At 38.1% G+C, this 14,036-nt stretch overlaps 1 protein-coding gene across 1 annotated transcript in view; it reads left to right on the top strand.

Annotated features, from left to right (window-relative positions):
- The first annotated feature begins 2,594 nt into the window (after window positions 1-2,594).
- pamr1b (peptidase domain containing associated with muscle regeneration 1b) overlaps window positions 2,595-14,036 on the top strand; it is a 53,240-nt gene continuing 41,798 nt past the window's right edge. Inside the window, exon 1 of the mRNA XM_062991337.1 lies at window positions 2,595-2,737. Within this exon, the coding sequence (XP_062847407.1) occupies window positions 2,608-2,737 (130 nt within the window). The 5' untranslated portion in view covers window positions 2,595-2,607. The remainder of the gene's footprint in view (window positions 2,738-14,036) is intronic.

Raw genomic sequence — 14,036 nt, 5'->3', positions numbered from 1 at the left:
ATGAAGTTTGGCACTGATGTGGGGTTATAAAACCTAGCTTGCAGTTTTAAGTAAGTTTAATGGGGTTGTGATCAGGGCTGTGTACAGGCCAGTAAAGAGCTTTAACATCAGATTAACAAACCATTTTTTATTAACCTTATTTTGTGCATAAACACATACTTCCTTAAATTGTTGCCAAAGGCTGAAAGCACACACTTCTCTAGACTGTAACTGTACTCAGTAGCATTAGGGTTTATACTAAATGTCTATTGTAATTATACCAAATTGTACCAAATGTAAATTTATTTATATAAGTCAAACCCAAAAAGTGTCTACAAACCTTTGGCTATATGATGTATGCGCCACAAGTACGATGCAATGTATCTTTGTCAGTTTTACTCAACTTTTTCAGATTTTAGTAGTTTGATTTTGCATATTGTAATTTTTATGCATATTTATTTAAATATTGCAGATGTTTGGGAGAGGCCACATGTGAAGACCCCAGACCTTTCAACAACGCTGTTGGTAAACACTGATTCTGACTCAAAGCAATATATACTTCAAAATATATTAAAAAATGCACCCAGTAAAACACATTTAATGCTTCTAAATGTTTTTATTTTATTGAACGTATAATTTGTCTTATGAACAAAACTCAACAAGCTCTTCAAAATCTGTTCGATGTTTCTAGACTTCAGAGCAATATTTATTGAGTTGGCACGATTAAACTTGTTCAGTTCAAATCTGGGCAAAGAGGCATGCTGCCACACAAGAACCGAAACCTTGTTTTGAGTTGAAAAGTGGTTGACTTTGTAGTATTAAAAGGTCATATTTAAAGTGATTAGGTGGCGCAGCATCAAAGTGCAGGTGAAAAAATTTATATATATACACACACATGTATTCATTTTATATATAAAATTTTTCTATATGTACATGTACAAGATTTGGATATGGGCCATGACAATGTAAAAGGGTAAAAATGGTTCAGATGCAAATGGTTTTCACAAAATTCTAACCCAAATGTCATGTTTTAATGAACACTCTTATTTTATTTGGTAAATATAAGGTAATTTAGGATTTTATGCCTACAACACACTCAAAGACAGCTGGGACAGAGTCAGATATTTACCACATGAAGAGACTAATTGTTGCAGTTTTGCAAGTAAAATCTTTGCCCAATCATGCTTGATACAAGACTTCATCTGCTCAACAATCCACAGTTATTGCTGTGTGATTTTCCACTTTTTGGCACACATATATTTTTAATAGGTGACAAATCTGTGCTGAAGGCAGACCAACCAAGCACATGCACTCTGTGGGTCTGTTCGAAAACCTAGTGAGCTGCTAGGCAGCTTCCTCAGTAGAGAAGTAATTATTTATTAATTAAGTCAGGATAACCGAATACACTACTTAGACAACAATTACATCAGTTTTCGATTACTAAGCTAACACAGTCAGCCGCATGGCATTCAAACCAATGGGAGCATGTCAACTAACATCTCCCTCCATGTACCAAAAACGGCTAAATTGTCACTGAAGAACCCGAATTTGCAAATAAATGACACTTGTACACGTTCATACAAACTGAAAAAAAATGATCATTTATTTACATATGAAAATATCTCTTCGTTGCTCCACATTTATCCGCCATGTTTGTAATTTTTTTGTGAGAAAAGTTGTGCCGCACTGAATGCTGGGATTGCCTTCACCACTAAGGAAGCATCGGATGCACCCTTGTTATTCAGTCAAAATACCGGACAAATTTAAGGTACCTACCTAGGCAGCATTTTAAGGCATCTAAGAATTCAAACAGCCTTCTTCTCGTGTAAGATGACGTAAATGCTCTCTATGTAGAGAGCTCACAGACCCAAAATCTATGAAACCATGTTGTTGTAGAGAATATAGAATGAGGCCTGGTATTGCCTTACTGAAATAACCATGGACTTCCCTGGAGAATACATAGCCTTTATGGCAGTATATGTCTCTCTAAAATCTCAATATATGCCTCTGTGGCAATGGCATCTTCACACATGAAAGTAACACATGCTGTAGACATTGATGCACCCCCCATACTGTTATGTCTGACATAAGAGTGTAAAAGCTTAATCCAGCCAAAGTAACTGAGCACTGTGAAGGAATAGGAAAAGTAAATACTGTAAAATATTTGGTGTAGTCTGTGTGTCTGGTCTTAAATGGGATCTGCACATGCAATCTATGCTCATTTAGTGGTAATGACACTTCCCCAAAAGCAGCAAAGTAGTGTTTTTAAGGTCCATCCTGAGTTCACAGTGAAGAAGCTTATTAGGGCAGGATGTAATATGAAGCCAAAAGAGAAAGACTGATCCAAACACACACATACAAAGAGAGAGATATATAGCTGAAAAGGTACAAGACAGTTTGGTAAGAAAAGAGGAAGTTAGAGAGACAGAGTGAATGAAAAGCACTGACACAACAAACAAAAAAAAAGATATGATAGAAATTAAGAGTAAAGAAAGGGGAGAATGGCGGTGTGTTTGGGAAAGCAAGAGCGAGAGCGAGAGAGTGAGTGTAAGAGGGAGGGAAGGACAGAGCGAGGGGTGATGTCAAACCAGCTGAGCTCAGAAAGTAAACAGCACTCCAGAGAGCAGCATGCCTTCAGCGGCACAGCTGCAGAGGCAGAGCCAGCGGCAATGCCGTACGCACCCCCACGTCTCCCTGCTCTTCATCTTCTTTCTTATCATCTTCCTCTTGGTTTCCCCACTGATGGCATGGCCATACGGTAAGAGTCTGACTCGTCACAACTGTATGGCACACTTTTAAACAGACTGTCTACACTATTTGTTTCCTAACAATGATGTATTTATGTTCTGCTTTGTACTGTTTCTTTTACTTTGTCTTTTTCACTCTAGCTATAGTTGTTTTGTTCTGAGATAACTAATGAGGCAGTGTATGAATTCTGTAACTGTTGTGGTTTTTCATTTGAATTTCACTCCTCTCCGGCATTGATGTGCAGACTTGTTGATTTCTGGCTGTTTATAACTGTTTCATGTCATTTCCCTTAGTCACACTTCAAGAGTTATGGCAGATCAGGGAGCAAGTAGAAAATATTTATGCAAGTCTTTTATAGAGCATCACTCACTCTTCAGAAGTCACTACAGAGATCCTAGAGATCTTTATAGGCAAATCTTTGTGATAAACATGGTTTCATGTTTTAAAGGAATCCCCTCGTCTGTCTGTTTTCTTTGTTCATGTAATCAGCCAAAACTTTGGTGATGTAATGCACTGGCGTGTGGACAGTGACCCCTGAGTTACAGCAGCGTCTCACTCATGGCAAAAATGTTTTCTTGGTTGTTCTTGGATTACTTCTGACCAAAAAAAATCATGAGGTAACAGCCTGGGTTGTCTTTCCAAAGATATCACAGTTTTTTATGCATGTACAGTCAAACTAGCTTTCTAGTCAATAACAAGGGATAATGAGGTTGTTTAACAAAGTAAAACCAAGGGCTCATAATTTGCAAGCAAGATTGTTGTATCTATCATCTACCATACATAATACTGTACAGAGATTCAAAGAGAAATCTTAGTTCATCTAGTTCATCTACGCCAAAACTGCAACAATTAGTGTCCCCAGTTCCCAGACCATTAAAAAGTGTAATTAATAGGAAAAGTAAAAGCATGATAGCCTGTGGCTCTCCTGGATCAGAGTAGGGGTGTGCATCAGTGAAGGAACTTACAGTCAGGGAATTGGATCCACTAGATTGGGAGAAAAATGTAAACTGCAAAAAATATTGGTCAGTTATAACATTAGGTTTGTTCCAATGACCATGGGGATTAATCACTCTAAACAGTACCTGAGTGTGACAGAGTGAGTAAATGTATAATCAAGTTACTGATAATGCCCTGCATTAGATAGAGGCTCCGTCCAGTGTATTATATCTGCTAAATTCTAGAAACCTTATTTAACCTCTTTATTCTGGTCAGAGCTGTAGTGTGTCAGCACAAATACTGCAAAGGGCAACACTCACTCACTACAGACACCAGAAAAACAGCTGAAGAAAAGTACAAGCCTATCGAATTATCATTTGGAAGAAGTGCCAAAAAGTCACATTCGATAAGTCAGTTCACTTTCTACTTCATCTGAAAGTTATGTGCTGCTTCACATTCTAATACACCCAGAACTGGATAAGCAACGAACCATGGACACAGTTTATCCTGCTTTTTGACCTAAGCTGCGCTAAACAGAGTGTAGTTTGTGTGTGGTTTTGTCGAAACTGTAACTAAATAAAGCTTATTGAATTAGTTTCTTTTGAAAAATAGTGTGTTTTAATGTGCAGCCTAGGCAATGCCCGCAGAAGCCTAGAGGATTTTCCATTTAACACAGCTGCTAAATCACTCAGGCATGTGCTAATCGCTAGGACAGCTGCAGCAGTGATGGAGAGCAGAATTACAGTCATTTTTTTTTCAGCACACTCCGTCACAACAAATGTGTTCCACTGTTCAAGTTAGGATGGTCTCACTGACTGAGTCTGCTCTTTTTTATGTCTTATTCTTTACTTTACTATAGTAGACAGGGTAACTTTGTGGTTAAGGTTTAGAATTTGCAAGCAAGATTGTTGTATCTATCATCTACCATATATAATACTGTACCGAGATTCAGAAAATCTGGAGAAATCTTAGTCCATCTATGCCAAAACTACAACAATTAGTGTCCCCAGTTCCTAAACCATTAAATAGTGTAATTAATAAGAAGGGTGAGAGCATCACAACAAATGTGTTTCACTGTTCAAGTTAGGTTAGTCTCACTGAGTCTGCTCTTTTTTATGGAGAAATCTTAGTCCATCTATGCCAAAACTATTAGTGTCCCCAGTTCCTAAACCATTAAAAAGTGTAATTAATAAGAAAGGTAAGAGCATCACAACAGATGTGTTCCACTGTTCAAGTTAGGTTGGTCTCACTGACTGAGTCTGCTCTTTTTATGTCCTATTCTTCATTTTACTGTAGTAGACAGCGGTAACTTTGTGGTTAAGGCCCAGAATTTGCAAACAAGATTGTTGTATTTATCATCTACCATACATTATACTGTACAGAGATTAAAAAAATCTTGAGAAATCTTAGTCCATATATGCCAAAACTGCAACAATTAGTGTCCCCAGTTCCTAAACCATTAAAAAGTGTAATTAATAAGAAAGGTGAGAGCATCACAACAAATGTGTTCCACTGTTCAATGTAGGTTGGTCTCACTGACTGAGTCTGCTCTTTTTTATGTCCTATTTTTCACTGTTCTATAATAGACAGGGGTAACTCTGTGGTTAAGGCTCAGAATTTGCAAGCAAGATTGTCATATCTATCATCTACCATATATAATATGTACAGAGATTCAGAAAATCTGGAGAAATCTTAGTCCATCTATGCCAAAACTGCAACAATTAGTGTCCCCAGTTCCTAAACCATTAAAAAGTGTAATTAATAAGAAAGGTGAGAGCATCACAACAAATATGTTCCACTGTTCAATGTAGGTTGGTCTCACTGACTGAGTCTGCTCTTTTTTATGTCCTATTTTTCACTGTTCTATAATAGACAGGGGTAACTCTGTGGTTAAGGCTCAGAATTTGCAAGCAAGATTGTCATATCTATCATCTACCATATATAATATGTACAGAGATTCAGAAAATCTGGAGAAATCTTAGTCCATCTATGCCAAAACTGCAACAATTAGTGTCCCCAGTTCATAAACCATTAAACAGTGTAATTAATGGGAAAGGTCATTTTAAAGTTACTAGTCTGGTAATTGTAATGTTGCTGGTTCAACCCCAACATCTGCCAAGATGCCACTGTTGGGCCCTTGAGCAAGACCTTTAAGCCTCATTTGCTTAAATTGTATTCATCACAATTGTAAATCACTTTAGATAAAATAGCATTTGCTAAATGCTGTAAATGTAACATATTTATTTGCCAATGCATTTGTGGTTTTGCAACTAGAAACCTGAAACCTGTCATGTTGCACTGCGTCTGTAAAATTAAACATATGCTACATGTTAAACACACTAACACTAAACACTTAATGGCACTAGATGTATCAGAAAAATATTAACTGCATTATTAACAAATTATTCCCGCTGTCTGTACATCACAGATCTGGATTTTAGCACCATCTGGGTCTCTGCATGTGTTTTGGCAAAACGTAACAATCGTCAGCTGTAGCTGCTCACTTAGTCCAGGAATCGTTCTCAAACATCGTGAGCACTCAGTAAAAAGGAGAACAAGATGAGAGTCAGTGAGCCTGGATAGTTTCTGTGTTATGTCAGTTTAAAACCAAGACATTTGTTCACAGGGCCAAGTTAAGCACCATAACTGGATGCACATCTGTCTATACTGGACAGTTTTGGAAAATGACTAATATGTTAAATTCCAACCAAACAACTGAACAATCTTAAAAATATGTCCACTTAATCAGTTCAGTTGCTGCCACTGGTCCAAATAAAACAATACACTGACAATAAACATACAGTTATAACATTTAAACCACCTCCTTGTTTCTATACTCACTGTCCATTTTATCAGCTCCACTTACCATATAGGAGCACTTTGTAGTTCTACAATTACTGACTGTAGTCCATCTGTTTCTCTGCATACTTTTTTAGCCGGCTTTCACCCTGTTCGTCAATGATCAGGACCACCACAGAGCAGGTATTGTTTAGGTGGTGGATCATTCTCAGCACTGCAGTGACACTGACATGGTAGTGGTGTGTTAGTGTGTGTTGTGCTGGTATGAGCGGATCAGACACAGCAGCGCTGCTGGAGTTTTTAAATATGTCAACTCACTGTCCACTCTATTAGACACTCCTACCTAGTTGGTCCACCTTGTAGACGTAAAGTCAGAGATGATTGCTCATCTATTGCTGCTGTTTGAGTTGGTCATCTTCTAGACCTTCATCAGTGGTCACAGGACGCTGCCCACAGGGAGCTGTTGGCTGGATATTTTTGGTTGTTGGACTATTCTCAGTCCAGCAGTGACAGTGAGGTGTTTAAAAACTCCATCAGCGCTGCTGTGTCTGATCCACTCATACCAGCACAACACACACTAACACACCACCACCATGTCAGTGTCACTGCAGTGCTGAGAATGATCCACCACCCAAATAATACCTGCTCTGTAGTGGTCCTGGGAGAGTCCTGACCATTGAAGAACAGCATGAAAGGGGGCTAACAAAGCATGCAGAGAAACAGATGGACTACAGTCAGTAATTGTAGAACTACAACGTGCTTCTATATGGTAAGTGGAGCTGATAAAATGGACAGTGAGTGTAGAAACAAGGAGGTGGTTTTAATGTTATGGCTGATCGGTGTATATGTTCACTAAAAGAAAAGTATACAGTAGGAGATTCTAAAACCTCAGTGGACCTCAGTATCATGCCATTTTCCAAAAATAGGCCAATACTACACTGTCATGCCTTGTGCCTTTTTTGCATGTTCTCGTCGTTTCTGCATGGGTTTCCTCTGGGATCTCCAGTTTCCTCCCACAGTCCGAAGACATGCTGGTGAGGTGTAGATGGTGGAGATACAAAATTGTCTGTGACTGTGTTTGACATTAAACTTGTGAACTGATGAATCTTGTGTAGCGAGTAATTACCTTTTCTGTCATGAATGTTACCAAAGTGTGTAAAACATGACGTTAAAATCCAAATAAATAAATAAATAATACAATAAAATATACAAATAACATATTCTGATAGTTTTACACATACTTGTTTTGTGTACACTACAATGTATAAATGTGTGTACACAGTGTGGCAGCTGGTTATGTGGTGACGTGAGTTTGTTCCAAGGCCGTAGACCAAATCTGCTGGGGGGGTTCCTGCCACAGTAAAACATTAGTGCCATATCAACAACCACAACCGATGGAAACACTGACAGATCCTAACATTACGTAAAGCCAGTGAGTGGAATATCTTTATCTGAGCATATCTGAATATAGTGATTACAGCCTTGCTTTTTATATTCCCAAAGTTTACAATTAGCATACTTTGGCTTGTCTAAACTACAACAGACAAGGTTTTAAAATGAGAGTGCTGCCATGAATTACAGATTTGTAAACTTCATGATGTACACTGACACTGATTCTCTTTAGCTTATGATGTTTGTCATATGTTTGGGACAGTGTTTGATGTTTGTGACAATGGGTAGCCTAGTGGGTAGAGCTTTGGACTATCAACTAAAAGGTTGAGAGTTTGAATCCCGGGGTTGGGCCCCTGAGCAAGGTCCTTAAACCTCTCTGCTCCAGGGGCGTCGTACAATGGCTGACCCTATGCTCTGACCCCGGCTTCCAAAAACAAGCTGGGATATGCAAAGAGAGTATTGTACATCTGTATATGTTTAAATGACAAATAAGGCATTGTACTGTATTGTCCATATATGGCATAGACTTTTTTTTTTTAATTACGAGGGTTCCACATTCCCACAGCAACTCTATTTATTAAAAATTTCAAAAACAAATTACATTTTACTGCATATTAACCAAAAAGACGAAAATAACAAGACTGGTGCAGACTGGTCACAATCAGTAATTCCAGATAAGGTGTGACCACAAAACAAAATTAAATGCTACTAGACTGCTTACAAAGTCTCAGTGGAAGTGAATTTGAGCTAAATCCTATGTAAATTAATGCTCCTCTCAAAGAAGCTCCAGCCTAGAATTTAGCATAAGCTGCACTTTACCATCTTTTTTGTAAGAAACAGAAAAATGAGCCTTCAGGCCAGATATACACTTAATAGCTTTACTTCTAAGCCTGTAAACAGCAAGTCCTTATAGCATTTTAAATTAGTAGTGGCTAGAGGTGCTGGGCTATAAGCATCATTTCATTTGTTAATAAACATCCATTCCTGCAATTCAGGTCTGCAACACAACACATTTTAAAAAAAGTTGGGACGGGGCAATTAAGGGCTAGTAATGAGGTGAAATAGCAGGTGATTGTAATCATGGTTTGGTACAAAAGCAGCATCTAGGAAAGGCTGAGTCTTTTATAAGCAGAGATGCCCAGAGGATCTCCAGTTTGTCAACAAATGTGTGAGAAAATTATTAAAATGTTTAAAAACAATGTACCTCAAAGAAAGATTGGAAGAGATTTGCATATTCCTCCCTCTACAGTGCATAATATGGTTAAAAGATTCAAGGAATCGGGAGGAATCTCAGTGCGTAAAGGCCAAGGACACAAACTTAAGCTGAATGCCTGTGATCTTCGATCCCTCAGACGACACTGCATCAAGAACCACCACTCAACAATAGCTGATATAACCACATGGGTGAGGGATTACTTTTCCAAACCTTTGTCAAGCACTACAATACAGAGTTACATGCACAAATGCCACTTAAAACTTTACTGTGCAAAAAAAAAAAGCCTTATGTTAACCATGTCCAGAAGCGGCATTGACTCTGAGGCATCTAGGATGGACCATCACACAGTGGAAACGTGTTTCGTGGTCAGATGAATCAGCATTTCAGGTCTTTTTTGGAAAAAATGGACGCTGAGTGCTCCGGACCAAAGACGAAAAGGACCATCCAGACTGTTATCAGCAACAAGTCCAAAAACCACATGCTGCACACATTACAAAGGAATGGCTGTGGAAGAAGAGGGTACGGGTACTGGACTGGCCAGCCTGCAGTCCTGACCTGTCCCCAATAGAGAATTTTGAAAGGAAAAATGTGACATCGACGACCCCGTACTGTTGCACATTTAAAGACGTGTTTGCAGGAAGAAATAAAAATAAAATAAAAGCTGAAACACTAAATTAGTGCCAAAATGTCTTTTAAGTGTGGTGAAAAGAAATGGCAAAATTACAAAGTGGTAAATGCTTTACCGTCCCAACTTTTTTGGAATGTGTTGCAGGTCTGAAATGCAGGAATGGATGTTTATTAATAAATGAAATGAAGTTGAGCAGATAAAACATGAAATATCTCAGGTTCATCCTGTCTGCAATCAAATAAAAGTCAAAGTAAATGTAAGAAACTCTGTGTTTTTTTTTTATTTGTATTTTCCATGCCGTCCCAACTTTTTCTGATTTGGGGTTGTACATATATAGTGCAAAGCAACTAATACATCTCTGTACTGGGCTTGAAGGTGTGGTGAGGAGGTGTAAATCTTTGCTTAAATCTTAGCTTGTAATAAACTGACCTTGTAAAAAGTTAGACCTGTTATTAGTGTATTCCCCAACCAAGACAAATATTCAGAAACTGTAATGCATTTTTTTATTACAGTTTCTGGATATTTGTCTTGGTTGGGGGATATACTTAAAATTGTCTTAAACTATGAATTAACTAATTTACGCTATAGTGAAATAAAGCACTATTAAAGTATAGCCAGCAGGACGATTATTGTGTTACCTGTGTTACAAATACTGTGTTAGTTCAGTTAAAAAGACAAACTTTATCAGATTTTAACAGCAAATCTAAACACTTTAATAAATCATCTTTTAGTTTGGGGATTATAGGGTGCTTTATCTTCAAACAGACAGAAAATTGCATGCTGGTAAATAATTGCTCTTTTTATATTTGTTCTGAAATGGGCTTGTCAATAAACCATGCATCATATTTCGTCTACCCAATGTAATAAACGTATGGACTTTATTTTTTCTGTTTGTATTACTCATTTCCATGTAACTTGAAGTAAACATACTGCTTCAATATACGACGTGGCTTTCACAGGTCTATATTTAGACCAGTAATGAGTAAGCAAGTTCTAAGTCTGGCAAGAGTAATCAGACACAGTTTTACAGAGTTTAATGCTAATTGAGGTGAAAGTCATATGCTGGTTGAGGTCACGGATGAAATCCTGAAAAAGCTGGAGGAGATTTCCCAGGAATTTGTTCCCAACAATGCTATCAGCATGTGGATATGCTTTAAACCTAAGCCAATACCACAAAACTCTAACTCAAACAACCTGTAACTCTGACTTTTCACAGTAAAAACCTTTCTTTAAATCAGTAATGGTGCCTTACTACATTTTCTTATGTTGATTACAGTAAGCTTATGCTTGGACAAAAAAAACATCAACAAATAAATAAAAACCCATGAAGCGGAAATGCGTCCTTATTAGAGGGGTCAGTCTATTTTAGTTACACTGTCCTACATATATGTGTCATAGCTGTGCACATTTGGGAAGAAGTAGACAGCAATTACACAGTCCAGCAAAGAAGGGGGTCATTTTTGCATTAATACTTTAAAATTTAAGGATCTGGAAATAGAATGTGCTCTTTAGCTGAGAAACCCAGATAAACCCACCAATCTAAAACAAAATACAGCTTAACAGAGAGGACAAAAAAGAAATAGAATAAGATATTTTGGCAACACTCTTTGCTAACAGGTGCATACAATTATGTGTACAGCCATGCAATATCCAAAGACCAAAAATGTATGGTGCTTGATCACCTTTAAAATAGTACTGATAAAGGAATCCACTATTTTTACAAGTTGTAAACAGTAGGTTAGACAAGTGCACATTACACATTGCTGTAAGGAAATTATAGAATATAATAGTTGAACATGTACTACTGAATTTATAACAACATTCTTAGGCAATGTTAACATGTTAGTCGGGGGCTCCATAAATTGGGTTTTATGGTCTAGTGCATGCAGCCATAATATCACTATGTGCAATGCTGTGTGTCTGCATGCTGCCATTGGGAATAACTAAATTTACAAAGCAATCTCTGGAAATTGGGTTTGCATATAAGAATCAGGGTGGTACAATGGGTATCACTGTCACCTCACAGCAAGAAGGGCCTGGGGTCAATTCCTCGGCCGGGTGGCCAGGGTCGTTTCAGTGTGGGAGTATGGGTATTTTCTTTGTGTCCATGTGGGTTTCCTCAGGGTGATCAGGGTGATCCTCCAGCCGAATGCCAGTCAGGCTATTTGGAGCTACTAGAATTTGCCCTAAGTGTGAGTGTGTGTGTGTGTGATAGACTGGCGACCCAATGAATCAGGTGCTAAAACAGGCAATGAGAAGTAGTAAAACATACAGTGAATTAATCAATTCTTATATTAATTAATTTATAATAGGAAATCAAATGGAAATAGTGCACATAGGTATGAAAACATACACACACAAGCACAAACGCACAAACTTTGCTTGTAAAATCCGTGAACAGATTTGCACTCTGTAATCTGGTGCATTTTGCAGGTGTTGAATGGATGCCTGGCTGATTCTGTGTTTTTTTACGTTTGCTCACTAAAAACTTAACGATTATAGTCAAACCTCCTAACCTGCTTTTAGTTGACAGACATACATATTTTTAAGATTAAAGCCCTGTCATGCACAAAAGGTTCCTGTAGTCCCTGTTGGCCATCCTAAAGTTATACAGTCAAGCCCGAAAGTAATTTACTTCGTAATTATTGGTGATTGTGTGTAGATGTTTGAGGCAAAAAATTACTCAATCTATTATAGAATGTGTCTGTAATGTAATAAAACATAGAGAATGTGAAAGGGGTGTGCAGACTTTCCAGCTTGACTGTAGATTAAGCAGAATTCCTTTGTATTGTGTAACATTCTTTTAGATACAGTTACTGTGCATGTAACAAGACATAACTATACAAAGCTGTGAACAATCTTACCTGATTTGTTCTATTTTTTCCTTCTATTTTATTTATGCTTTTCCTCCCATTTTCTCCCAATTTAGCATGGTCAATTTGTCTTCCACTGCTGGGGGATCCCTGGTTGCAGTCGAGGTGGTTATATTGCTGCTCACACACACAGCCCTTAGCGGAACCCTTTTTCATCTATGCACTCTGCACAGACTATTTATCTCTATCTGTTAATTAGGGTCCTTACACAGCGTTTGAAGACCCACCCACATAGTCCGGTCATCCCGCCCTATAGCAGAAACATGTCTGCTGCAGGCACTGCCAACTATGCCCGCTAAATGGCACCCAGCCGACCAGTGGCAATGTCGAGTTTTGAACCGAGGAGTTCAGAATCTCGGCGCTGGTGTCCTAGTGGAATATCCTGCTGCGCTACCCTGGCGCTGATTTGTTAATTTGTCACATTTAAATGTTTTAGATCTTTCAGCTAATTTTAGTATAAGACAAAATCAACATGAGTAAACATAAAATGCAGCTTTTAAATGATCATTCCATTTACTGTGGATTATATTTATTTATTTAAAACCTCGCCCAAGAAGTGATGACTGGTTCTGCCATTCTTGGCAGTCACAAATCAAACATTTGTGATAACTTGTGACGAATCTTTTACATCAGTGTAAAATAACTTTTTTCCCCACTCTTTTTTGCAGAATAGTTTTAATCTGGCTACATTGGAGGGTTTCCAGCTTCTCAGTGAGATTCAGTTTGGAAATTTGACTCAGCCACTCCAGAACCTTAACTTTGTTTCCTTTTAAGCCATTTACATAAAACCTTGCTTCTGTGCTTTGGATCGCTGCCTTGCTGCATAACCCAAGTGTGCTTGAGCTTTAGGTCATATACCGCTGAGCACAGATTCTTCTTTAGGATTTTCTGATAGAGAGCAGAATTCATGGTTTTTGGTCTATCTATGGCAAGTTGTGCGGATCCTGCAGAAGCAAAGCAGCCCCAGACCATCACATTACCACCACCATGTTTCACTGTTGGTATCATGTTCCTATGGTGGAATGCTGTGTTAGCTATATCAAGACCCTTGCTTTCTGAAAAGTTCCACCTTTGACTCATCAGTCCACAGAATTTCCCAAATGTTCCAAATGTTTTTTTTTTGGCAATTACAACACCTTTGTGTTTATTTTGGTCAGCATTGGTTTGCACCTTGCAACTCTTTCATGGATGCAATTTTTGCCCAGTTTGTTTCTTAACAAGGAATCATGTACATTGAGCTTAACTAAGGCAAGTGAGGGTTACAGTTCTTTAGGTTTTCGCCTGGGTAGATGATGTGTTCTTGGAACACGTGAAATTTTGGTAGGTCAGTTGATTTAGAAGTTTAAAGATAGAGGTTTTAAATAAACTTTGGTGTGACAAGTGTAACTGTTGTCAATTGAATTGACAACAGTTACACTTGTCAATTCAATTGATAACAGTAGGGCAGTTGTAGCCTAGTGGTTAA

The sequence above is a fragment of the Trichomycterus rosablanca genome, chromosome 1, assembly GCF_030014385.1.
Source record: "Trichomycterus rosablanca isolate fTriRos1 chromosome 1, fTriRos1.hap1, whole genome shotgun sequence".
Classification (NCBI taxonomy): Eukaryota; Metazoa; Chordata; class Actinopteri; order Siluriformes; family Trichomycteridae; genus Trichomycterus; species Trichomycterus rosablanca.
Note: the sequence above shows the minus strand (reverse complement) of the source record. Positions and strands in the feature narration are given on the sequence as shown.